The sequence below is a fragment of the Strix uralensis genome, chromosome 13 (genome assembly GCF_047716275.1).
Source record: "Strix uralensis isolate ZFMK-TIS-50842 chromosome 13, bStrUra1, whole genome shotgun sequence".
NCBI classification, from domain to species: Eukaryota; Metazoa; Chordata; class Aves; order Strigiformes; family Strigidae; genus Strix; species Strix uralensis.
Genome location: NC_133984.1, coordinates 25,186,396 through 25,213,547, shown reverse-complemented (window position 1 = coordinate 25,213,547; position 27,152 = coordinate 25,186,396). Strand labels below are relative to the sequence as shown.

Below are 27,152 nucleotides of genomic sequence, written 5' to 3'. Positions count from 1 at the left end.
GAAGGTGACTGCCACAGCCCCGAGGCAGGGTGAGGATGGACACCATCTCTTCTCCAGCTGGTGAACCTGGGGAAGAGCAGCTCCCTCTGCTCCCACACACTGACTTTGGCAGGTATTCGAGTGGGCTGTGCTGCTCACGGTCATGTATGGCAGGATGGGCTCATGGGCTTGTCAGAGCCACAGCAGAAGCTAAATCCAAAGCTCAGCCACCCCGACCTTCCTCTTCTGCTCCGGTTCCATACAGGTAATGCGAGTTTTGAAAATAACTCCACATGACTCCCCTTTTGGGCCAGGGATCCCGTCTTCAGTAGGGTTTTCCCTCTTTCCTTAAGGAAAAAGGAAAGGGCAGGGGGGAGACGGAGCAACTTGTTTCCCATCCGCGGGGAGCATTTGCTCAGCCCTCCAGCACTGGGAGGCAAATTATCTCTTGGTGCGAGGGCACAGAGTTCAGCACAGTTCTGCCAGCAAAGAGCTTGGCCCAGGTCTCCCTTCTTGATCCCTGCTTTCTAACAAGCATCCCATTGCTGAGCCAGGATTTAAAAACGGGGCACCTACACAGCTGAGGAGACCCAGGCCCCCACTCCCTCCTCCTGCCTTCCACAGCAGACCTAACACCCAGGAAAAATAAGATCTGGGAGTCATCAGACATAACATCTCGTTTATTCCTTACAGCTGCCCCTGTTCTTTTCCCCATACCCTTATGGTCAAAATACAAGGTAATTAGTGTCCCCCCTGCGGGTACATTCTCCACAAGGTTTTGAAGGGCCGCTTGGAAGCAGAGCTCATCTAAATGGAGCCAGCTCTGAGATCTGCATCCTAAAGCTCAGCCAAGTCCTTGACAAAAAGTCAGTCTTCCCCAAGAAGCCACCTAGGACACAATTTCCATGCCCTCTGCCCTGTGCTCTAGCAATTCCCTTTGTCACATCAAAGGTCTGTGATGTCTGACGGTGCAATTCGACAAACTGCTCCCTCTTGTTGCTTTACAGCACTCCTGCTGTCACAGTGCTGCCTCCAAAGCTCCCTGTTTCCCAACCCGAGCAAGGCTGCCCCAGCAGCCAAACATCAGAGAACAGGTTTACCTGACACTTTACAGTCAGCTCCGGCACAGATCGCGCCCTGCACACTTTATGGTGCTACTGGAAGCTGGTGGCTACGGTTCAGGCAGCTGTGCATTTGGACAGGAACAGCCTCGTCCCACTGCCACAGCCCCGCACTCGGTCCCCTGAGCCTGAAGGCACATTCTTCATTGCCCTCCGAGTCCCAAACTCCAGAAGTTCCCATTCTTTCCTTTCTCCAGACCTCCAAGTGCCCAGGCACTCTGCAGCATTTGAAACCATCATTATCCGCTCAGATCCCTGCTTTTCTGCCTGGACTGTGCCCCATCCCCTGACTCAGGCCGACACAGCCCTCCCCTCCTTTTACTGCCCGAGCAGCCCTGAGTAACCCACCAGCACTGGGCTCACATCTGTTAGAGAGAGCCCTCTCCTTCCCCCCAGCTTGCTACAGCCACCTTTCTCGCTCCCCCAGAGAGCAGAGTTCAGCCAAAAGCATGCAGCTTTCCTCATGTTCTTCTGGAAAGAAGCTGCATCCCAGATCCAGCGGTGATCCCACACATTTCACAAGACCAGCTCTGCTGTGACAGCCCAGAACTAGATGTCTGTTCCACACTAACACAGGGGGGATGTAGTCCCCAACTAGCACCCCCAGCACACAGCACTAACAGACAGTTCTTAAAGAATTCCCATTGCTTCTTAGCAAGGAGGGGTGTGTTTTCATACAACGGCTTTCCACCCAGCTCACTACAGCACAGCAGTGCTCTACACTTAACTCACTTCCCAGTACTTGCTGTCACATCACGCTGGGAACAGATTTCCTGGGTCAGAAATATCAGAGCCAGGTAAGATTCATTTGCTTTCATGTCCTGCCTCAAGAACTCCTTGTGCGAGGACTGCGTGGTTAAAACTGGTGCCAGGTTTATGGTACGGGATGTCCCACTGGGGCTCACGGATGGGGCAGCAGCAGAGGCTGTCACCAATTTCCAGAGCTGTGGCTGCCCTGACCGAGTACCAGACTCAGCCACAAGCACTGTGGTAGCATAAAAGAGACAATCCCTGACCCAGAATAATCATGAACCGTGTTATCAGCATGAACTCAGATGAAGACATCTAGTTTTCGCCATGAACCACTTTATCCTTAAGGATCACAAAAATTGAGCGGACCAACTTCAGACAAAAGGCCAAGGCTAGAAAGGGACACCCTAAGACACACTCAGAGAGAGCCTGGCTGTAGTGAGGGAATAAACAAGTCAGAAGCAAAACACCTCTGCCATTTACCTTCCAGAAATCCTCAACAACAGAGAATTATTCCACTAACCAAGGGCTTTTCTACACAATAACCTCTGCAGCCTGGGGCCATGCAGCCGTGCATTCGAGTACATGCACACCCAGTGTGTGCAGGCTGGCAGCTCAAACCTTTGCATACTTCTCTCTTCATTGCTGCTGAAACATTTTGACTCCCCAACCCTACACTCTGCTTCTGCAACAATTCCCCCTACAGTCAAACTACAGTTTCAGGCACATCCCATCGCCTGCCCAGGATGGAATCCCCAGAGTGCGACTGTTCCCAATTCCATTTTTCCCGTAGGAAACAATGGGATAGAGAGGAATGTGTGCAGGCACTTCAGCAATGCACACGGCCGAACCACACAGGAACAGTGGTGTGATGTGGAAGGTGGTGAGACAGAAGCGAGTCCGCTGGGGTTGTCAGCTGCCAGTTCAACACCTGGGAATGACAGAAGTGGTAGAGGAAATTCTAACTGCTTTTAAAATACCAAGAAATAACTGCTACTTGCCTGAGGTTTAGAGTGGAATACCTCTTTATAACACAAAATTAAACTTCATGATGTCCTGGTGACCCTGTGTGACCCCTCTTCAAACAGATCACCATTCTGAAACCTCTCAGCTGCTTCTCCTGTGACACTGAACCCTGACAACTCTTTCACTGCCAGTGGTCCTGCTGCCTCTCCTGATCCATCACATTTTCATCACCACCTTCAGATGCCTGCTGCTCAGCAAGGTCAGTGAAGGATGAAGGAAAACAGGACCATGACAACATTAACCAGAGCAGGGTATTAAAGAACTGACAGCAGCCACCAGCCCTGTCCCACCTGCTTCACACGGCATCCCTGCAGCCACAGGCACCTCCTGAAAGGGGGGAACCTGTGAGAGCAGTTTTCAAATGTGTTTCCACAAAGACCAGGTGAGTACAGAAAACAGATTTCACAGGGAGAAAACCAGGGAAAAGGAGGAGGAGGAAGTCGGTCTGCCTGGCTACATGAAATGGGGATGAGAACAAGCAGAGATGCAGGGCACAGCAGAACTGAACAGGAGCTTGAAGGTGACAGGAGGAAAAAACAGGCAAGATGAACTACACAGGTGTTCTGGACAGGAGACTTACTTTGTTTAGGTCTTGATGAATTCTTCCTTATCAGTTATTGTGATGATTAATTCTATTTTCACATGGGCATTTTATCAACATTTAAGAAGAGGCACAGGAGACCCCAGGAGAAGCCCCAACACTCGCCTAGGAACGAGGTGACGATCTGCAGACTGACAGCACATCGGGCGGGACAAGCTGGCAAAGAAACAGTATGGCAACCGGTTACATCACGTTTGCAGCAATCCACAGCCACAGGCAGTGAAAAGCGACTATTTCATGCAGAGCTGGTGCAGAGCAGAGAGGTGGAGGTGAAGGAGCAGCTGACGGGGGAGGCTGAAGCAGTGCCACCCACGGCAGGAGCTCTGCCGGCTGTTTGCAGGCTCAGAGCAGGTGGTGCTGCCGGATTTCCCAACCAGAAGCACTCCCAGGATCCCAGCACACAGAAACTTGTCCTTTAATTACTTTTCAATTACTTCTTCATTCTGCTCTGCCTGCAGATGTCAAGAGATACTTTTCTGAAAGCGGAGAGCAGGTCGTTCCAGCTTGAAACAAACAGGATTTGTCTTTTGGGAAAGGTGCAAATTAGAAGCTCAGCACAGAAACTGAACTTTGTCCAGAAAGCCAGAGGAGCAGCAGGGCTCTGCAAAGGGGCTGGGCTCCAGCACACCCCCCTGCTCACCCCCGCACATCTCTCCCAGGACCTCTGAGCTGAGAAAAACTGTCCCACAGCCCCAAGGCAGGAGCCCGCCTGGGCCAGCTCTCGCCCTCGGGCTTAATGCCGGTTTGTGATCAGCACCTCTTGGCTCTGGTGACTGGCACCCTCTGAAGCACCACTCTGAGGGGTTTCATCAGACTGAACCCACCCAGCCCAAATCACCAGAGAGAGCAGAAAATATTAAATGCGTCACTGCTTTCACACTTGAAGTAAAAATAAAGGGCTAAAATTCACTTTCCCTGGGGTAACCTGACAGATAAACCCCGCAGACACAACAGACCCTTACAGACAGCAAAACCCACCAAGTTCAAGGTAAAAGGACAAGCACAGTCACACATCAGAACGTCTGAACAGCCCCAACTGTGACAACAAACCTTCTTTTGAAAAAAAATTCAGAACCATGAAAACTATTGGGTTTTTAAACCAAAACTTTCCCTTCTCCGGCGATCCCACCACCCCCTCCAGGGAAATCGGCCCCAGCCCCTGCACTCACCCACTGCTAGGCCGGGGACACCACCACTAGTGCTGGGGCTGGGGCTGGGGCTGGGGCTGGTGCCACCTTTGCAGGAGAGAAATTCATTCAGCCATCCAGAACAAAGCGAGTGTTTTAAAAGGAGGAATTCCCACTTGCTGGGTGAACCAAACCTCTGCCTGGAACATCCCTCAGTGCAGACCCCAGAGAGCTGGAGGACCTCCTGCCTAGGCCGCCCCACTGCAGACCATAGAGCCCTGGCAGACTGTCGGCAGGAAGTAGGCCCTGTGGGGGCCAGGGGGACCCCCGGGGGGGCTCCAGCACGTTGTCCCCCCCCAGCACCTGCCCACACTCCTGCCTGTGCCGTGAGTGGGGATTGGGGCCCTGGGGGGATTCTTGGGGGGGTGTTATTGGGGTTCTGTGGGAGTTGTGGGGGTTATTGGGGTCCTGGGGGGGGTGTTATTTGGGTCCTAGAGGGAGTGTAATGGAGTCGGAGGGGGGTGTCCTGGAGGGGTTTGGGAGGGTTATTGGGGTCCTTAGGGGGGGTCTTGAGGGAGGTATTGGTGTCCGAGGTGGGGGGATTGGGGACATCCTGGAGGGGGGTCTGGGGGAGGTATTGGGGTCCTGGGGGTGTCTTGAGGGAGGTATTGGGGGGAGGGTCTTGGTGCTGGGGGGTGTTATTGAGGTCCTGGGGGTCTCCTGGGGGGGTAATGGGGCTTAGAGGAGACCTGGGGGTGGGCTGGTAGGGTCCCGGGGAGATATTTGAGGTCTTGGAGGGTAAAATGGAGAACTGGGGGGCCAATAGGATCTGGGGGGGCACTAATGATGTTGGGGGGTGTTGGGGGGGCTGAGGGTGTTTTGGAGGGACCTGGGGGTGGCAAATGCAGTTTGGGGGGATTGCAGGGGGAATTTGGGATTCCTGGGGGTCCCAGGGGTACCTGTTCCCCCCCCCCCGGGTGCTGCTGCCCCAGGGGTACCCCGAGAGCATCAGCCTCAACTACCTCCAGTACCAGTGCTGGGACGCCGTGGGGTTGAGGGACGGTGCCTCCACCATCACCAGGGCCACCCTCACCTGGGTGCTGCGGGGTGAGTCCCCCCGATCCCAAACCCCCCCTTTTCAGCCCCAAATTGCCCTATGCCCCAGATCCGTGTCTGACCCCCAAATGCCCCACTTTTCCCTCAGCATTCCCCCGTTTGACCATCAAACCCAGTTTTGATCCCCAAATCTCACTTTGACCCCCAAAAATATTGCTGCTTGACCCCCAAATCAGCCTCAGCACCTCAAAAATTCTATTTTTCACCCCAAAATCCATCTTGAGTCTCAAAATCCCCAAGTTTCACCCCAAAATCTGCTCCAGCACCCCCAAAGCCTCCCAGATTCACCCCAAAATCCTCCTTGGACTCCAGAATCCCCCATTTCTACCCATAAATGTTCTACTCTGAATGTCAGATCTCCTGCTTTCAGCCCAAAATTTATCTTGCACCCCCAGAATCCACCACTTTGTCCCCAAAATTTGCTCCAGCACACCTAAAACACCGCAGTTTCATCCCAAAATCGCCTAGTTTGATCCCAAAATATCCCTGTGTGCAAAATCCTTCATTTTCACCCCCAAATCTCCCTGTACCCCAAATCCCCTATTTTCACCCCAAATCCCCCTGTACCCACAATTGCCCCTTTTCACCCCAAACTCCATCATGTCCCAAATCCCTCAATTTCACCCCAAAATTCATGTACCCAAAAAACTCTCAGTTTCACCCCAAAATTCATGCCATGCCCAAAATCTTCCAATTTCATCCCAAAACTTTTTTGTCCAAAATCCACCAATTTCACACTGAAACGCATTTGTGTGCGGGCACTTGGGGAGCTTCAGAGGGGTCTGTAGCACAGATGGGGTGTCTGTTGAGATTTTGGGGGGCTCCCCACTCCCCTGGTGGCCGTGTCCCCCCTTTCGGTGCCCCCAGGGCAGGAGAAGGAGGGACCCTTGTTGCAGGGGACCCCGCTGCGCCTCAAACCCCGCGGCGCCCACGAGCTGTGGGTGGAGCAGCAGCTCTGCTACAAGGAGATCCCCGAGGCCTGCGTGGGCTCCTGCCAGGCCAAACGCGCCGTGAGTGTCCCCTCCGTGTCCCAAAAATCTCAGGGGGTCCCCAACCTCTTTTTTGGGGACATCCTGGTGTCCCCAACTCAACACTGACCTCTCAGGTTGGTGGCCTCTCACTCTCCTCCCACCTTCAATATCATATTCATGGGTCCCTGTTGCCCCCCCACCATGTCCCCACCCCCTGCCACATCACTTGGGGTGTCCCCTTGTCCCTTGGGGTGACATGCCCATGTGTGTCCCCCCCCCCGCCATCAAGCTCTCCAGAGCATCGCCACCAACCCCGGTCTCTACCAGGTGCTTCCACGTTTCAGCACCTTCATCTGGGAGGGGGTGAGCCCCAGGGGTGTCCCCAACATGTAGGGGAACATGGGTGTGTCCGCAAAGGTGAGGTGCCCCTTGTGACACTCCCCCCACACTTTTTGGTGTCTCCCTTTCCCCCAAGTCCATGTCAACGTGGTGCAGAAGAACCTGGTGCTGCTCATCTACCTCATGGGGATGGTGGAGGCTCTGATGGACAACCCCCGCCTCTACCTGGAGAAATACGTGAGTCTGGGGGACACCACCCCCAGACTGTCCCCTCCCCTGGGACCCCCTGGGGGATGTCACCAGCCTGTCCTGGTCACCCAGGGCTGCTGTAAACCTCCCTATGTCCCCATGTCCCGCCATGTCCCCAGTCTCCACCAGCTCATCCCCATCATCACGACGCATGTTGGGAGCCACCAGCTGTCCCAGTGTCCTGATGTGGGGCCGTCCCCATGTCCCCCCCATGTCCCACGCTGTCCCCATGTGTCGTGACAGCATCATGTTTGTCTTTGGGTTTCCTGGGGAAGGACTGCAGCCGGGCAAGACCTGTTGGGGAGCTCAGTCTTCTTTGGGGATGCTCTGTGGGACAGGAGGACATTTGCTTTGAGCTGCCAATATTTCTGGAAGGATTACCCACATCTGCCTTCCATCTGGAATGCTGTTCAGTGGCACTTGTTTTAAAAATAAAAGTAGTGTGCATACGAATAGCTGTGTGCTAGTACACAGTGAATAATCTCCTCCTTTTTGGACTGAATGGCTTTATAATTTAAAATCTCCATTCAATGTTACAAAACGGGGTTCCCTTAAAGATCCAAGTGCTCGCTGATGGATTCCTGGCTGACAAAATCCCCTCCCAGCTTGCCTAAATATTAAACCCTCTTTCAAGTGCCGTTCAGATTATCTAGTGTGATTTCTTCCAATTAATCGTAGTAGTCTAAAGTGTGTATTGTTCTTAAAAACTAGGGTCAGAAGTTCATAGAAACATCTTCTGTGTCTGGTTTAACTGAGTTAAAGCTGTTGTTGTGTCAGGTGGAGGGTTTCTAATGCCGTTTTTTCCTCTCTCAGCGGGAGATGACCGTGCACATCTCACCTCCAGGAGCCAGGACGCCGTGTCCGGGTTCCAGCCCGTGCTGTCCCCAGAGCTCGTGCCCTCGAGGTGAGCAGGGAGGGCGTCACCCCGCGAGGGGTTGGTGTGTTGCAGCCGTCGGTGCTGTGAGGGCTGGGGGATGGCAGGGGGGTGGCAGCGGCTGTTGGGGTCCCTCATTTGCACAGCCCCGCCCCCGCCCGCTGGGGAATCTCTGGGTCCCTGGGGCAGGTTTTGAACAGCCCCTCCCAGTTGGGTCAATGGACCCAGCGCAGCCAGGAGATGCGTTTGGAGCTGCTCGGCCTGGCAGAAATCCCTCGGTACCTGTGATTCAGAAGAGGCAAAATTTGGACCCACAGCTCTCCTTAGGTGAAATTTGTATTTTCAAGCAGTTTTTTTTCTCTCCCCTGCTAATCCAGTATGGAATAAGAGCCAAAACAAGAAGCTGGCGCTATACACACTGCATACTCTTAAGTCTTTATTTTAAAACATGTGTGAGGTCAAGCTAGAACATGCTTTGCAATTTGTGTATTTACTGCAGCGAATTTTCTGCTCTTCCTGGCTGTTTCCTGTGGTTTTCAGCTTGCTTTACCTCCACAGAAAGAAATACTGTGTATGTGAAAGAGGCCGTTAAGAATCTTCCCTTATGAGGTTTTTTTTATGTGCTCTGCTTTTAAATGACAATCTGTATTATTGATGCCAGTGTTTACAACAGCTTTCTGATTCCCTGGTTGAAGTATTCTGAGCCTAATCCAGCCACATGCGTTGGTGGCTGGGAGGAAGCCAACAGGTCATCACAACAAATGTTCCCAGCCGAGTCCTGACGTGGCTTCTGCAGCGGGGGGACGGGCAAAGGAAGGATGCTTGTGATTCACTGTGATTTGCAAAGAGTCTTTGAGTTCTAATTTCCATCATGTTTTTACTCTTCCCTTCTTTCCAGGGAGTGAAGCTGATTTCAGCTCTTCAAGAGGCATGCGCAGTATTTAGTGCCTGAACACCACGTGTCTGCTGCTGGAAACAAAAGATCTTTTTCTCACAAGTAAGCAAAGCAATTTTTCCTGGGTAGTGCACGTGCTGCTAGTGCAGAGATAGACTGCTGTGTGAGGTCTTGCAGCTAAGACATACAGTATCAGCACTGTGAGTTTTAAAACTGTTTGGGTAACACTGTGCTCTCGGTCAGCACTTACACTGATGAGAACTGTGATAGGAGAAAGGGAAAAAAAATGCTGTGTTTGAAGAACAAAAAGTGTTTTCATCAGGTCTTTTCACCTAAAATCCAATCCCTTCGAGGCACACGTTGGACTTCCCCGCCCTTCTGCATTACCCACCAAGTGCACCCAGGTCCTTGGGCAAAAGTAATCCCACGCATGGGCTTACATTTACCCACTGCAGGAATAACTGAGACGGTCTTCCCCAGCATATTTTTAATGCACACTGCAGGGACTTTATCACCATCTACAGCATGTAGAAAGTTTGACTGAGCAGGGCCAGCCTGGTTGGCAGATCCTCTGGGATTGACTTACCAGGTGGCTTTTGCTAAATGCACGTCCCAGTGTTTGAAAGTTCCACCCCCCATTGCTATCAGGGTAGTTTTTAGCAACCTGTTGTATCGCTCAGTTTTCCCAGAGGCTGGTTTGGGATTGGGGATGTGATACACCCCCTCAGTGCCATGTTCTTTGGCCCAAGTGTCTATGAGCCTGTTTCGGAAATGAGTCCCATTATCAGACTCAATTCTTTCTGGCGTGCCATGCCGCCATGGGACTTGCTTCTCAAGGCCTAAAATGGTGTTCCGGGCAGTGGCATGGGACACGGCATAAGTTTCCAACCAACCAGTGGCTGCTTCCACCATTGTAAGCACATAGTGTTTGCCGTGCCGAGTTTGTGGGAGCGTGATGTAATCAATCTGCGAGGCCTCCCCATATTTATATTTTGACCATCGTCCTCCATACCAAAGGGGCTTTAACCGTTTGGTTGCTTGATCGCAGCACATGTCTCACACTCATGGATCACCTGTGCAATAACATCCATGGTTAAGTCCAGCCCTCGGTCACGAGCCCATCTGTATGTTGCATCTCTTCCCTGATGGCCTGAGGAGTCATGGGCCCAGCGAGCCAGAAATTGTTCACCCTTATGCTGCCAGTCCAGATCTACTTGAGACACCTTGATCTTGGCAGCCTGATCCGCCTGTTGGTTGTTCTGATGTTCTTCAGTGGCCCGACTCTTGGCTACATGAGCATCTACACGACATACTTTCACAGCCAGGTTCTCTACCCCAGCAGCAATATCTCGCCATCATTCAGCAGCCCAGACGGGTTTACCTCTGCGCTGCCAGTGGCTCCGTTTCCACTGCTGTAACCACCCCCACAGCGCATTTGCCACCACCCATGAGTCAGTGCAGAGACAGAGCACTGGCCACCTTTCTCGCTCAGCGATAGCCAAGGCCAGCTGGACGGCTTTCACCTCTGCACACTGACTCGGCAGGCACGGGCCAGGCGCCAGCACGTTGCAGTGAGCTGTGTCTCTCTGGAATTACCTGGCTGACAGCATACCTTTTCCAAATAGTTTACTAGTTTTTCGGGATTCTGCACCTGTTCAGGAGTGAAGTTCCAATACACCGGAGGTGCCCACTGTCCTGGGCACTTGCCCATGCTGTCCCACACCCCCAGCCACTCATAATTCTCCAACCTTGGGGTAGATCTCTCGGTGATACTCTTAAATAGTTGCTTAACCCTGAACAAAGCCTGAACCCATGCAGGAACACACCGGCTCCCAGCAGTAAGACGACAACGTTAGTCTCAGTATTCCGAGGGTATTCAAAATTCCCCAAATTCTCAAACACAGTTGTAAGTAGCCTCAGGGCCGACAACTTCATCGTGCCATAAATCAGTGTTACATAGTACAGCAAAACAAAAATCTTAATCCAACTCCCATGGGTGGTGAGCAGCAGCAGGGGGACTATGCACAGCAAATGAGGTGATGAAATTTTGAGGAGACAAGCGACCGACATTATGCCCAGCAATTGATAAGCCAATATAAGGAATGCTTCTAACAAACTGTTATGACACACTGACCAGATCTGTCATTATCTCAACCCTTCGAGCCCCATGCTGGGCGCCAAAAAGGACTCTCGTGGTCTGAACTCAGTCGGCAGCCAAACACCATGCAGCCAGTCACTCACCCTCCCTCCGTCAGGGGAATGGAGGAAGAGAGTGGAGGGACACATGGAAAACTCATAAGTTGAGATAAAAAAACCACCAGTTTAGTGACTGTAACAAAATAAAACAATCATAAGAAAGTACAAATGGGTAATGCACAAGGCGATTGCTCACCACCCACCGACCAATACCCAGCCCGCTCCCGGCCAGCGATCCCGACAGAAGATCCCACCATTGCAAAACTGGAAGCAAGAGAGAACACACCTGCTTTATATCCTGAGCATAACGTCACGGGATATGGAACACTCCAATGGCCAGTCTGGGCCTGGCACTCCGGCTGTACCCCTCCCAGCTCAAGAAAATTAACTCTATCCCAGCTGAAACCAGGACACTGTTGTAGCAGATTAAAGACACTCTGTGAGTGTGGGAGAGAACTGGACACAGGCGAGCAAACGCTTCAGGTGAGTGCAAAGGAGAGATGGGGCAGTCTGGAGTGTTTCTGTCGGGATCAAAGCAGAAGGTCCGGGGTCTGTGTCAGGGTGTGTGAACCCTCCTGGACGAGCCTGAGGGTACAGGAAGGTCCTGAGGGGACATGATGGGGGCCTGGGGGCACCCCGAGAGGAGCCATGGCCCAGTGGCGAGCTGGGTCCCTACCCCCCGCAGCGGAACCCCTGCCCCACCCAGCCTGTGTGACATCACAATGTGAGCCCCCTTTGTGACACCCCTTTGTGACACCCCTCCGTGTCACCCCACGGCACCCTATATAAGCAGTGTCTGACAAGACGGGGAAGGGACAGGGCAGGAGCACAGTGAGGAGACTCCTGAGCACAGCCCACGTCTTTCCCCACCGCCCCCGGTGTTTACCTTAAGCTGAACCCCCCCACTGTCCCTCAACCTCTTCATTTTTGAGGATGGCAGAGAGACCCCCCAGCAGCCCCAGGATGGTTTGGGAGGAGGTGGGTGCTCCCCAGGAGAGCAGCTCTCCGCCGGAGCCCCACGAGGTGTCCATGGTCCAGCCGCTGCAGATCGGTGAGTAGAGGGCTCCCCGGGGCTGGCTCGATGCCAGGACCCCGTTTCCTCGGCATGGTGCCATTTAAAGCTCTTTTCGCTGTCTGGGAGGCTTGTTGGCGAAGATGGCGTGTCCTACTGACTCTTCCTTGTTTCCGTGTAGGTGAGACGCTGCTGGAGGAGAATCCAGAGCACCCAGAGCTCCAACAAAGACGGGATTCTGAGAGCACCTGGTTGCTTTCTTCGCTTGACAGCAGCCTCATGACAATGGTAATGAGCTCCCCCCTCACCGGGACCCTTGTCTGTGGCATCGGCTTGTGCAAGCAAAGGGTCCCTGGGATGCTTGAGCTGCTCAGCCATGCAGCACTGTCGGCATGCTCGAAGTGACACATCTTCCCCCCCCCATCCCTCCTCCCGTAGGTGTTTGGCGAATACCTCCGGCTTTCTCAGAGGATGGATGTTCTCCTCGTGGCCATCGAGGCCATGACAGCAGACGACGTCCATGACAGGCAGATGGGCAGCGATGTCGTGGACATGGCCGTGAGAGCCCCTGCGTCCTGGATGAGCGATGTAAGTGCCCCGTGGCTGGATTGTCCTTCCGTGTCAAGATGTGTCAAGTCTTGTTCTTCCCTCCTGCCCTAACTCGGCTCTCTCGGGCACCCAAAACCATGTAAAGGCAGCAGGCAGGGATGGGAAGGGCAGCACCATCCTTACCCATGTCCCTTCCAGGTGCCAAAAATTATCAGATGCATCCACAAAAACGTGGAGCACATCTGCGCAGAGCCGGCCCGGCGCAGCCTGGACTCACTGCTGCTACTGCTGATCAGGTGGAGCCCCAGGGAGGTGGTCAGGACCCTGCTGGACATCTCTCCAGCGTGTGACAGGTACCGACCCTGACAGCCTTGAGGGCTCCATCCCCATGGGGAGAGTGGCCCAGAGACTCTGGCTGCCAGACCCACGGAAAACTGCGGGATATCTATCCCTGAGGAGCAGGGCTCTCCATCCCACCACGCTTCCCCCTTCAGCCAGAGCTGGCCAAAGCAGAGCCCCTGCCCCATGGGGAAGAGCTCAAGCTCCTCCTGCCTCCCCGCGCACCCCGAAATGAGGGGGTGGGCAGGGCCGGGGTCCGGAGGAGCCAAGGCAGCCCGACTGACTGAGTTTGCTCTGGCTCCGCAGCGCTGCCATGGCCATGTGGGAGGTGATGATCTCCGTGCCCCAGACTTTGTGGACCGTCTTGTCGGAGCTGCTCGGCGTGCTGCAGGACTGCCGGCTGCGCAAGGTGTTCAGCTCTGCCACGGAGGACTCCTGCATCTACCCCTTGGCTGTGAGTGACCCACGCTCAGCCCCAGCGCTCTGCCTTCCTCCTCCTTCTCCTCCTCTTTCCCCTGCTCAGCACCAGCCAGACCCCTGTGCCACACGGTCAGGCCCACCCGTTGCTGGTTTGGCCCCACCAAGCCTGTCCTGGCACAGGCAGCACTTTGCCTTCTGCCCTGCCTGCATCCCCCTGCCCAGCTCTGCAGCCTGGAGACCCTGGGAAGGGGCAGAAACCAGAGTCAAGGCGGTTGCTGGTCCTGGGTCAGAGACATGGGGACTCTGAGGTGGCTTCAAGGGGAGAGGAGACACTTGCCATGGACTGTGATGGTGGGGGGGAGGGAGCCCTGCAGCTCTGCTGGTCTCTCACCACTGTCTCCATTTTAGCTCCTGGCCTGTGCTGACATTGACACGGAGGAGTTCAGTGCCCTGTACAAAGCCCAGAGGTACCTGAGGCGTCCCAGCCCGGTGATGCTCTCACTGGTGCTCACGGGCTTCATCACGCTCTCGAAAACACCTGAAACGGTGAGCGGGGGGTCGGCAAGGGGAGCCACATCGGCAGCCGGGGGCTGGGGCAGTGGGGGGTGTCTTTCACCACTTCACAAAAAGGCAACGGTGTGTTTCACACAGGCCAGAAAACTGCCGGTGCTGCTGCCTGACATACTGGAGACCCTGACGGATGCCAACGCCGATGTCAAGACCAAGGCTCTGGTGTTGTTCATCAACGTGATGGGTCACATGAAGAGAGAAGAGGCCAACCTCATCTCCCTGAGGCTGGTGGAGAAGCTCCTGCCCCTCTTCAATGATGTAAGGCTGCCATGGGAGCCTGAGCCAAGGCGATGGGTGCAAGATGGCTGCCCTTCAGTGCGGCCATGCGGGAAGCATTTGGGCAGGGGTCCCCCCCTTGCTCCTCTTGTGTAGCCTTTTGGGGCTCTTCCCCTCCCCGCTCCTCTTCCGGGGCCTTCCAGGGCTCTGGGGCCATTGAGCTGCAGCTGCAGATCTGGCCGACGGCTCCTGTGTTCAGGATCCAACCCTGGAGCAGCTCCTCCCCCATCAGCATCGCTAACGTCCCTGCTCCCCATGGGCAGGGTGCTGAGCTCCTTCTGTCCTCTTCCCTGCCAGGAGTCCAGCCGGCTGCGGGAGCTCTCCATCCGCCTCTTCAAAGACGTGATAAAGACTGCGGTGGGGAGAAACAAGAAGAAAATGGTGAAGACAGTGCAGAGTGTCCTGCTCCCACTGTTCTTCTATACCAGCGACCAGATCGAGAGTGTGGCCAAGGTGCAGTGACCAGCAATTGGTGTCACAGGGAAGGGCGTGCTGACACTACGGGGGTGGCCTGGGAGTGAGGGACAGTGGGGTTGTGTGTCACTGCAGGGTCCCGCTGCACTGGTTCCACTGCTGCGGAGCTTGATAGGGAGGTGGGGTCCCCCCCGGCCCACAGGAAGGGTCCCTGCAGCGCCACCATGAGCAGGGCCAGAGAACCTGGCACAGACAGTTTCCTGCTCCCAGAGCGTGGGATGGCCCCAGGAATGAAGGGGGATCCAATCCCAGGATCACCCTGTCCCCCCAGCTCAAAGCCAGGCCCAGAGCAGGAGGATGCCAGGTCTCCTTCCCTGGGCTCTGGTGCCATCTCCCAGCCTCTGCTTCTCCACAGGCTTCCCGGGACACCCTCCTTGCCTGTGCAGAGTTCCTGGGCTGGAGGAGGCTCAGCTCCATGGCCAAGACATGCCAGACACACCTGATCGGAGAGTGCTTGGTGAGGACAAACCCCAAAGCCCAGGGCTGGCTGGACGAGGGCTGCCCACCATGCCCCTGGGGAGGGCTGTGCGGCTCTGCATCTCTGTCCTGCTCCAGCCCTGCTGCTCCAGCTGCATCCTCTTCCCTGCCCTCAAGCACGCAGCCCCCAAAGACTCTTGTCCAGGAGACCCCGGCCCATCTGGGCCCTGGCAGTGGGACGCAGGGGTCTCAGCACCCCCAGCCCCCTCTGCCTGTGGCTCTCTCTGGCCCTCAGCCCCACGGGGCTCCTGGCTGGGAGACGGGAATCACTGGGAGGGAGCAGGGGTGCTGGCAGGAGGGACTGGTCCGGATGGCTGTGGAGGGTCCGTACCAGCCCCGTGCCCTTGTGCTCCCTCAGATAACGCACAACAGGAGCAGGGTGAAAAAATATCTGTGCCAGAGCCTGCCCTACCTGAAGGACCCTCAGGCCACCGTGCGAGAGGAGGCCGTCAGGTTCATCGGTGAGTCCCTGGGGACCCATTTCTGGCCGCCCAGCCCCAGTCCCCACTGGTGGGCCCTCTGGAGGTCTTGCTGGGTCCCACTGCCCTCGGGAGCTGTCCTTGCTGGGGGACAGCCCTGCCAAGAGGGAGCAGGGCTCTGACATTAGCTCTGTGTCCCAGGTCTTGCTGCGCGGTCCCGGAGGATCCTCAGCCAGGAGAGGCTGTGGGAGATCTGCAACGGTGAGTAGGGGACAGAGCCCGGGCAGGTGCTGCTGTGCCCAGCCCCGCTCCAGGAAAACGCTCCAGGGGCAGACAAGCAGTTTCAGGAGGTTTTCTTCAAGAGCAGTTTCAGAAAGTTGTTTGTGTCCCAACACATAGGTTAGCATATATCTTCTAGTAAGGTCTTGAAATTGGAGGAATTTTGTTTTCTCACCAGAAAGGAAGGGAATTTGTGGGGAAAGAACAGCTGTCTCTGTCCTTCCCCTTGCCAGGAGGCTGATGATGTCCAGACTCCACATTGTGATGCTCAGATCAATACACGGGCTCATTGAGGGCACACACAACTCTAGACTAGCTCGTATGGCAAACAAAAAAATGACTGTGGCCTGGCCCAGTCCTGACCTCTTTTGTGTGTCGGGGGCACACGGGTCATTCCTGAGCAGCAGCTTCAGCCGCTCTGGTTGTCTCACCGGCTCCTCCTGGCCAGGGAAGGAGGTGGATGGGGCTGGCATGGGCTGGAGGTAGGTCCTGGGGGTCCCTACGGGCAGTGGGGGTTCATGTCTGTTCTGCTCCCTTCTCTCACAGCGCTCCTGCCCTTGAGGAAGGACACTGAACTCTCCGTCAGGTCCCTGGCAGCCGAGACCGTCTCCATCCTGACAACAGAGCAGAGGCTGATATCAAGATGGAGCCTGCGGTCGCTGTTCTGCTGGCCCTGGTGAGCCTCGGAGAGACCAAATCCTCTGGAAAAAGGCTGTACTGAATTTTTTTTTTTTAAATAAAGCTGGAGCCACAAGCCGCTGGGACTCCATAGCGTCCTTCCCACGGGGACCACTCTGAGTGTGCTGAGCAGGGTCCCCCCTGGCCTCTGCTGCTGCCCCCAGGACTGCACACCTGGACCCAGGGTGTCCCACGAGACCACAAAGCCCGGAGAGGAGGAGGAGGAGGGAAGCTTTAGCCCATCCTGCCCCTCCCGAGACATCTCAGGGCACGAAAAGGCACCCATGCGCCAAGCTGGCATGTCACCATTTGTCCCAGCACCAAAATCCTCTCTTGTACTGGGGAGCTGGGCTGGTTTTGACTGGGCACTGGTTAGCTGCTAGAACTTTCTGGGGTCAAATTGGGGGATTCTGGGGTCCAAAGAGAATTTTGGGCAAAACAGGGAGGCTTTTGGTGGTGCTGGTGCAGATTCTGGGGTAAAACTGTGGGATTTTGAGATTCAAGATAGATTTTGGGATGAAAAATAGGATTTTTGGAGGTGCTGAGGCTGACTTGGTGTCAAACTGGGAAATTCTGGGATCAGAAGTAGGAGATTTGGGAGTAAAAAATGGGAGATTTGGGGGTCAAATGCGGGAATTTTGTGGTAAAATTGAGGGATTTGATGGTGAAACATGGATCGTGGGGCCATGGATGATTTTGGGGTGAAAAGGGGGTTCGGGGGTCTCACCCCACAGTGCCCAGGTGAGGGTGGCCCCGGTGACGGTGGCATCACCGTCCTCCATCCCCACAGCCTGGAGGACCACCCAGGTAGCCAGGGCGCCTGTCAGGGTCTGCACAGCGCCTGCCCAGTGCTCCCAGTTACCACCCAGTTACCCCCACCTACACCACCTCCCTCCCAGTTACCTCCCAGTCTCTCCCAGCACTGCCCTGACTCTTCCCAGTGGCCCCCAACCACCTTCCAGTGTCTCCAGTCCTCTCCCAGTGCTCCCAGGTCATCCCAGTGCCCCTGAGTTCCCTCTCAGTAGCCCTCAGCTGCCTCCCAATTACCTCCTAGTGCCCCCCAACCCATCCCCGTACTCCCAGTTACCACCCAGTTACCTCCCAGTACCCCATGCCCACACTGCCTCCCTCCCAGTTACCTCTCAATCCCCCCAGGTCCCTCCTAGTACGCCCAGCTGCCGCCCAGCACCCTCCAGTCCCCTCCCAGCACCCCTTCTGGTGACCCCCAGCCCCCTCCCAGTTCCTCCCAGTACTTCCAGTAGCACCTGGAGTGCCTCCCAGCACTGGTACTGGAGGTAGTCGGGGCTGACCCTCTCAGGGTACACCTGAGGCAGCAGCACCTGCTGAGGGGGGACACATGGAGGGGGGGTCAGGTACCCCTGGGACCCTCAGGGACCCCAAATCACCCCTGTGACCTCTCCAAACCCCATTTGCCCCCCCCCCCCCCCCCGCCTCAGTCCCTCCAAAACGCCCTTAGCCCCTGCCCAGATCCTACTGGCCCCCCAGTTCTCCATTTTTCCCCCCAAGATTCCAACAGTCTCCCTGGAACCTACCGGCCGCCCCTCCTCTCCCTTCTCCTCCAGACCATGGAGCACCTGATGGGGAACGTGCTGTGCCTCCTCCTCTGCCCCTCGGCGTGACGAGCTGGACACCAGCCGGGTCCCCGCTTCCCGCGCAGCCTCTGCACCCGCTCACAGCTGTGATGCTCCTCCTGCTTGGAGCGCAGGAGGGATCCACCCGAAGTAAATACCCAATAAATGGGCTTGTTTTAAGAAATCCTGTGTCCGTGAGCGTCTGGGCAGCACTGTGTTGGGGAATGTCACCCCTTGGCTCCATCTCCGCTCTGCAACAAACAGTTTGTTGTTGAATTTACGTTTGCAGTGGTTACACTCAGACGTTTAGTGCCTCCTTCTCTTCTCTCTCTTGTCCTGGTGGTCTCCACATCCCCTCCTCCCCGCCTCCTTTCCCACGGCCCTGACCACCTCTGTCCTTGCTCCAAAGGCCGCCGCTGAAATCAGCTGTTCCATCCCTGGGTCGGGCTCTTCCTGGCTGAGATCAACCCACCACACGTGGGTCCCTTCTTTCCTCAGGGAAGGAGCACAGAAGGCACAAACAAAAGCAATCCTGTTGGTAACGAGCAGAGTACCAGAAGGAAAGGGTCTCTGAAATTCAGTGATGTGTGAAAATCTAGACAATGTCTCTGTCCCCAGATGAGAATTAAAGCGTTATGTGGTGATTCGTACACGTATAGTGACCGATTAGAAGATTTTGCCACCTCTTGGGTGCCCGCTTAAACTACATCTCAAGTGAGGGGAGGTTGCTGCAGGCGCAGCGCTGCCCTGCAGGTCCCCCGCACCCAGGAAGAGGGGGGAAGGGGGCCTCCCACTTAGGGCTACCCACCCCCTCAGAACCCCCTTTCCCAGGGTCCCCATTCCCCCCAGCACCCCAAAACTCCCATCGGGGGGGAGGGGAGGGGTGTTGTACACAGCGCTGCCCTAAGGGACCCAGGCCTCTGGGAGGGAGGAGGGGGTGGCCGAGGGGGGTCAGGGGGATTTGGGGCACAATCCCCCACCCCAAATTGCCAAATTCCACCCCCCTGCTGCTCACCGAGGGCGAGGCAGGAGCAGACCCACTGCAGCATCACCGCAGTCTGGAGCTGGTGATGAAGGGAGAGCCGGAGCGGGGCCAAGTGAAGGGGCATGGCCGGGGGGACACTGGGACTGGGGGGGGGGGTCAGTGGGAGCAGGGAGGGGCACTTGGAACTGGAGAAAGAGGGGGGGCGGAACTGGGAGCTGCTGGTTTTAGTGGAGCTGGTCCCACCCTGTGTCCACCCCAACCCCTGCCCTCCCCTGGGCGGGGGTCAAAGGGTTGGATAACGGTGGGGCTTGTGCAAGTGGGTGTGCAAAGGCTGGGGCTTGTGTAAAGGCTTGTGCGAGCTTTGGGGCTCGAGAAAGGCTCGTGCAACGTTTGGGACTTGTACAAATGCATGTGCAAAGGCCTGTGCGAAGTTCAGAACTTCTGCAAAGGCCTGTGCAATGCTCAGGCTTGTACAAACGCGTGTGCCAGGTTTGGGGATGGTGCAAATGCAGGTGCAACACCTGGGACTTGTGCAAAGCCCCGTGCAAGCCCTGGTGCGTGTCCAAGAGCCCTGGGACATGGGAGAGCAGGGATACACTGTGGAGCACTGGGGGGCACTGGGATGAACTGGGATGAACCAGGGGGCACTGGGAGTTTATTGGGTTATTAACAATATTAACAATATTCTCCTGTGATTCCTGACAGTGTCACAGAAAGAACTCTTCAGCTTTACCATTTGCACCTTGTCTGGATTCACAAAGAACGTATGGTAATTCCTAATAATTATGAAAATTAATCAGAAAATAATACTGAAGAAAGTAACAATCACAGCTGAACAACAGAGTTAAATAAAGGAAGGGATAAAATGAGCAAAAAGTGCCTCAGCTCTTGGAAGTTGTTCCTACACATCATGTGTGTATCCTAATCCTCTGAGAGATCAACATCAGAGGAATTCCAAATTCTCTTTCAATGTTATGTCTACGAGAGAACCCAAAATATTCTACTTCCTAAGGGACCGTATAACAAGTTAATTCCACGGCATCATCCTGAGGAAGAAAAGAAAAAGAAAACTAAAAGGATTTCAAGCACTGAATACGCTTTGAATAAAGATTTTTTAACTGAATAAAGATTTTTTAATGGAAAAGAGAAGAAAAAAGAAGCCTGGCAGCAAACAGTTGAGAGAGCTTCTATGTAACAGGGAGCATGACAAAGGCAGACGAACCAGGTCAGTATAAACCAGACAATTGTTTCTTCCCTTTGAGACGAGAACAAACTACCACTATACAGATTATTGACATTTGAAAAAAAGCACTTTTTCCACACTGCAAGTAACTAGTTAACAAGATAAATGAGGGATTTTTTCCTATTTTATTGTATGATTTTTTCACAAGTCTTTGTCTTCATACCAGTAAAGGACTAAACCAACGGCCCCAACATGCCTCCTGAAACCAAAGTCCTGCCTTCCAGCATGTCCAAGCTCCTCGCATAAACATTGTGAAGGTGATGAACCAAACTGGAAACAAAATTCTGAAAACAGGAAGATGTCCCCTACCTTTCTTTACCATCTGTGAACATCCTACGGCTGTTAGAAGCCAGCCCTGCGGTGAGCAGGAGGTTGGGATCAGTTCCAAATTCCGTTAACCTGTGCACATTGAGATGGGATGTATCCTGCAGGGGAGGCGGGGTGCAAACTTAGAAAACTGAAAAAAACCAAACCTCCAAGGTACAGAAAGCATTCTAACACGGGAAGCAAAGCTGAAATGCCACCCTCGGCACACAGAGGTATAGATTGAATTTCATTCCACCTGCTGGTCCCTGTACGGCCCCTCCAACTAACCCGGGCAGACAAGTTCATTGACCTTTACACAGCAGCCTGCTCAGTAACGGGCAGGTTGGGATACTGCTGGACTTTGGAAAAGTCAGCTCCTGCTCCAAGGTCCCGAACAGCCTGGATCATCTCTCTGAAAGGGAGGAGGGGATTTTCCGCACCATCCTGATGTATCGCCGTTGGATGTTAATTTACTTTGTGACCTGTGTAAGGCGTCTGGAAGCAGAATATGTTCACTGAGATGGCAGATCCTAATGCGATACACCCATCACTATTTGCTGCTGTGCTTACAGTTAGCAAAGGCCATAAGACACATTCTACCAGATTAGGGGGAAACAAGAAACTAATGATTGCCATATCATTGTCCTCTCTTCTTCCACTGAAGAGCTCAAACTGGTTTAAAAATTGGTGTCATTAGACCTGACTTCCAAGGCAAGAGGCATTTTATCACTCAGCATTGTTACCAGTGACAGAGCAGAGAGAGAGCGCAGCAAAGCTCCATGGGGAGGAAAAAAAAATTCTCAAGAAAAAGAGCAGAGGCGCTTTCATTCAATTTAAAACTGCATAGCCTAGCAGATACACACTGGCCAAAACTGACCTCGCATCTTTTAATGCGTAAAACAGCGCTGAAGGCTGCCCTGCAATCAGACAACTACAGCTGGTGACTGAGCCATGACGTTAACCACCGGCGAGTCAGGCTGGGTAGACGGTCTCAGAGCTCTTCTCCCACCTCTGCCAACTAGTGCCACAGCAGGCAGAGCCCCCGGCAGGCTGAGGGCCCTGTGAGTGCCTGCACCCACCACCTCTCTCTGTCGCCTAAAAGCGGGATAACAGAACTTGTCGACACCAGTTTGATGCAGATAAGCAGACACTTCTTTATTAACGGCCGGGTGCACGGGTGAGTGCTCTCACCAACAACGCACACCAAGCGCAAGAACCATACACCTTATATAGTATTCAATCATACATATTCATTAGGTATTCAGACATAAACATAATAATTCCTGGAAATCATTATCATACTCCCCTCCTACTTCCGATTCTGCGCACTAAAGCTTAGAAATCTCTAGAAATGGGTCTGGGGTGTAATGTGGGTCGGTGGCCCATGAGTCGGTGGTCGTGATCTCCCCCTGCCGAATTACCTATTACCTGGTTTCACTGTTTCTCGGCAGAGATCTGTGAACTGTTACAGTTCATTCTCCCCAGTTCTCATTAACTTTGAGTTGTGGTACATCTAAGACATTCTTCACAATGTATTCTAGGTAATAAATTACTTTTGTCTAGACATCTCCATAACAACTTTAAACAGAATTATTTTCAATTATAAATCTAATTACCTAAGCAGTACCTAGGTGTACCTAGTAGATGATTACTGACCAGTTCTTCGGCCTTGGTACAGGGCTATACAGAGGAATTCATAGCAGCATTGGTTGTGGTTGCTGTGCAACGTACAATATGCTAGATCAATGTAAACATTTGACTCTACTATTTCTAGAACTCCTGTTTCTACTGATTTTAATGTTCGCCACACAAATCAATTTATATTTTTAATTGTAATAGATCAACAAGTGAACAAGTGAATCAGCAACTTGGCAACATCTCCAGGGGCCAGAACGAGTCTGGAGATTCAACAGATGCCCCCAACCTCAGGGCAGCACAAGGGAGAAGTCAAATGTGCCAAGTCCTGCTCAGCGTGCAGCCCCGACCAGCTCTGCAAGCGCAAGGAATGAGTTTACCCAGGAACTCTGGAATCCTCTGTTGTTTGATAGGGAAGCAACATCAGGGACTCAGGAGTCCTGTTGTCAAGCAACAAGAGGGAGAAAGTGGTTGACTGAAGAAAAACCTCCAGGTTTTGTGTTCCCTAAAACAATTATTTTCCCCAGGTCATGTCTGAGCTGTGGCCTCTCCTCCCACACTCAGTCTCTCTAAAAAAATAAAAATAGTCTGTCGGTCTCATACAGCAAGGCTCTTCTACAATTTATGTTTATTTCCATGTGCCACGATAAGACAGAATGAATGACAGGCTCACTCACTGTCAGCTTTTCATGTGTTATTTCACAGTTGACTTATACAGCAAGCTTCTGTACACCCAGCTGCTTGACATAAGTGCCCAGAGGTTTATTTTTCAGCCTGCCTAATACTCTTTTTGATCTTCTGGATCAGCGATATACAGCATAGACTTCAGTATTTATGATTTTAAGTCCTCATGAAACTGTGTTGCTAACTGATGTCTGCCAAGAAAGGCAGCTCAGGTCACATTCTGAACAAGATCATCTTAGAATCATTTTATATAAAATGAGAGCAACAGCAGCAACAACAGAAAAGCACGCAAGAGTGGAGGGAAAAAGTGAGCCTCGAAAAGTGAGCCAAGATTTAGCAATGACCTTAAAGATTCAATGCAGCAGGAGAAAATAACCAGAGCATGTGCCCTGCCACAGCCTCTCCTGCCAGACACTACAGGAAGGTAAAGTAATCTCAGAGGACCCTGCTAATGGCTCTCCAGCCCGTTACACAGTCAATGCAGTACAGGAATCTACAAAACAGGGGGTCCCCTGCATAACACTTTATTCATAGGCATTCTGCTTTTTCTGCTCTGCTGCTAACCTTGCTGTCAATCTCAAAATGATTTCTGGAGTTTCTGGTCAAGATCAGCTTGACCCAGCTGATCAGGAGCCTTCGGTGCTCACCATGTCTGCGCATCATCCTCTGATGTGGCTGTAGCAGAAGACTGCCTCTCCTCCCGTGTGGAGCAAGAAATCATCACCACTTTCCAGGAACAGAAAAGCCCCAGGAGGTGGCAGGAGCAGCCCAGGCAGTTTTTCCCTTGGGCTCTGTCTGCCATCAGCGATGGGATTCAACCATAAAATGGCTCCTTCCCCCACACCAATATCTCACCCCGTGCCGCAGTAGGGATGGGAAGCTGCTCCCAGTGCCCAGCCAAGGCCATCTGGCAGCAGAGCAGTTTCCTTCAGGCCTTTCCCAGCAATCCCAGTCTCATTCCGGAATCCATCGGAAGCAGTTTGTAATTAAAGGTACCTGCTGGAGATACCTCCCGGGCTCAGGGATTTACAGGGAGAGAGGCAAAATGGAATTAAAACGGCCAGATGAGGCTGGGTCGCTCCTCCACCAGGACAGTGCTGAAGGACGTTGCCTTTCCAGCCCCAAACCGCTGCTTCCCCCCCACCCCCCCCCCCATTTCAGCTTTCCCCGGGAATTCAGCACCAAGAGCCACCGGACAGCCCGAGGGGCATGAAGCCGCTTTTCTGTTTTGTTTTTCCCCTTTTCCCCCCCAAACCTGCCGCCGTTCCAGGGTCCCGCTGTACTCACCCAGAGCGGCTGCTCCCTGACATGGGCCGGGCGAGGCTCCCTCCTCCCGGGGGTCCCCACGGGGGTCCGGAGACGGCGGGGGCTGGGGGGGGGGCAGGACGGAGCAGCGCTCCGCTCCCTTGGAGGGCGCCGGGCGTGGAGGGGGCAGTTTCCCCGCTGCCCCCTCCCGGGGCCGGGGCTGTGGGGGCGGCAGGGCGGGGTGTCTCGGCGCGGGGCTGGGACGCAGCTTCTGCCCGGCAAGGGCGGCCGGTTCGCCGCCGCCGGCACCGAGAGAGCCGCTCTGCTCCGCCCGCTCCGCTTCCCCCGCCGGCGCCCGGGGCTCAGCGTCCCGCCCGCCCCGGGGCACCCCCCGCCCACCCCGCCGCTCCCCCGGCCCCGCCGCCGCTGCCGGCCGAGCCCCCCCTGCCAGCGCCGGGCCCGGCGGCAACCTCCACGGCTGCTGCCGCCGCCACCGCCGCTGGGATCGGCCTGAGGGGAGGGGCGGGAAAGGAGCCCATTGGCAGCTGGAGGGGAGGGGGCGGGGCCAGCAGCCCCTTTAGCACCGTTCCCGCCCCCAACCGACCCTGTCCCTCAGGCCCCAGAGGAAGGTTCCAGTGCAGCCGCCTCCAGCCGGGAAATGCGCTGTGCTGGCCGGATTTCAGTCACACGAAGCGTTTTTGGCCAAGAAAAGGGCCAACGCAGCCCCAGCGCACACTCTGCCAACCCCGACGCCGGGCACAGGCCTGACCGGGGGCAGAGGCGGGCGAGCGGCCCTGCAGGAAGGGCTGTGGGTGCCGGTGCCAGCAGGGCCTGTGTGCGGGGCCCGGGGAGCTGGAGAGCAGAGGGATGGCGGGAGCTGGAGCAGCCCCAGGCCAGGCACCGGCCGGGCTCTGCCTGTGAGGAGCCAGGCAAGGCCCAGCAGAAGAGCCTGTGCAGGGCCCATCAGGGAGTCGGGAAAGGAAAGGGAACGTGTGGCACTGACACCGCCGGGAAGTTTTGTCAGAGCTCTGCGGTTCAATCACTCTAAAGAGCATTTCATCCCTACAGCATGTTGGGATGTGGGTAGAGCTCACGGGTGGGATGTGCCAGCCACACATCAGCTGGGACAGCCTGTGATGTGATGAGCACGGCGACGTCCCTGCAAGGAAACCCGCCACAGGCTACGGCAGAGAACTGCGGGAGCTCAGCGAGGGCAGGAGGAAGGAGGTCTCTGCCGAAAGCACCTGAGAAGGGTCTTGTAGGGAATGGGGCCCACGCTCACAAAAAGGTGTTGGATTCATAAGCTCATCTCAAGTGCATCTATACCAATGCACCAGTATGAGCAACAACCAGGGGGAGCTTGAGGCCATGAGAACTATGATATAGCAGCTATAACAGACACGTGGTGGGATGCCTCACACAACTGGAGTGCCCCAGTTGATGGCTACAAGCTCTTCAGGAGGGACAGACAGGGAAGGACAGGCAGTGGAGTGGCCCTGTATGTAAGAGAATGCTGTGACAGCTCAGAAATCAAGTACAGTGATAACGGGGTTGAGAGTGTTTGGATTAGGTTAAGGGCCAATAAAGCAGATCTTGCTGTGGGCGTCTGCTATAGACCCCCCAACCAAAGCAGTGAGGTGGATGATGCTTTCTATAAAAAGCTGGGAGAAATCTCACGGTCACTTGCTGTTGTTCTTGTGGGGGACTTTAACCTCCCGGGTATCTGCTGGGATCACAGCACAGCAGAGAGGGAACAATCCAGGAGGTTCCTGGAATGTGTGGAGGATAACTTCCTCACACAGCTGGTGAGTGAGCCGACCAGGGGAGGTGCCCTCCTGGACCTGCTGCTTGTGACAGGGAAGAGCTTGTGGGGGAGGTAAAGGTTGGAGGCCGTCTGGGGTGCAGTGATCAGGAGATGATTGAGTTTTCGATCCTTGGACAATCAAAGAGAGGGGTTAGTAGAACTGCCACCTTAGACTTCCGGAGGGCAAACTTCAACCTGTTCAAAAGACTGATTGACAAAATCCTTTGGGAGGCTGCCCTGAAGGAAATGGGAGTCCAGGAAGGCTGGATGTACTTCAAGAGAGAAGTCTTAAAGACACAGGAGCGGGCTGTTCCCGTGTGCCGGAAAACAAGCAGGTGGGGAAGGAGACCGGCCTGGCTAAACAGGGACCTGTGGCTGGATCTCAAGAACAAAAGGAGAATCTATGACCTGTGGAAGAGGGGCCAGGTCTCTCATGAAGACTATAAAGATGTAGTGAAGTTCTGCAAGGAGAGCATTAGGAGAGCCAAAGCACAGCTAGAGCTCAACTTAGCCACAGCTGTTAAAGATAATAAAAATTGTTTCTATAAATTCATTAACAGCAAAAGGAGGATTAGGGAAAATCTCCCTCCTTTACTGGATGCAGGGGGAACCATGGTAACTAAGGATGAGGAAAAGGCTGAGGTGCTCTAGGGGGGGACAGGGATTGGGGCTCAAAGCAAACAAAGCCCATGGGCACTCGTGTGCTCGGTGGCCACAGACCGTGTAGATGTGGCACTTAGGGACGTGGTTTAGTGGTGGGCTCACCAGTGTTGGGTTAACAGCCTGACCTTAAACATTTTTTCCAACTGGAATTATTCTGATTCTCTGATTCTATTAATTCTCTATTGCTGTCTTGTACCCAGTAAGGGAACGCGACTGCTGGTACCTAAAGTGATTTATTTTTTTTTCGAGAAGGCAAAA

At 54.3% G+C, this 27,152-nt stretch overlaps 1 protein-coding gene across 1 annotated transcript; it reads left to right on the top strand.

The window, feature by feature from the left end:
* Positions 1-12,651: 12,651 nt before the first annotated feature.
* On the top strand, positions 12,652-16,545 carry LOC141949126 (maestro heat-like repeat-containing protein family member 7). The gene is made up of 7 exons (XM_074882358.1): positions 12,652-14,110; positions 14,216-14,392; positions 14,708-14,863; positions 15,240-15,341; positions 15,720-15,822; positions 15,982-16,041; positions 16,508-16,545. Exons 1-7 carry the CDS (start codon positions 14,057-14,059, stop codon positions 16,543-16,545), a joined length of 690 nt encoding a protein of 229 aa, XP_074738459.1. The 5' UTR covers positions 12,652-14,056.
* Positions 16,546-27,152: the final 10,607 nt, after the last annotated feature.

What these genes read in the sequence shown, in the direction of transcription:
- LOC141949126 (XM_074882358.1), top strand. Translation starts at nt 14,057, where the DNA reads ATGCTCTCACTGGTGCTCACGGGCTTCATCACGCTCTCGAAAACACCT. An exon ending in AGATCGAGAGTGTGGCCAAG is followed by an intron (nt 14,864 to 15,239) that starts GTGCAGTGACCA and finishes GCTTCTCCACAG; the next exon opens with GCTTCCCGGGACACCCTCCT. An exon ending in GGAGGCCGTCAGGTTCATCG is followed by an intron (nt 15,823 to 15,981) that starts GTGAGTCCCTGG and finishes TCTGTGTCCCAG; the next exon opens with GTCTTGCTGCGCGGTCCCGG.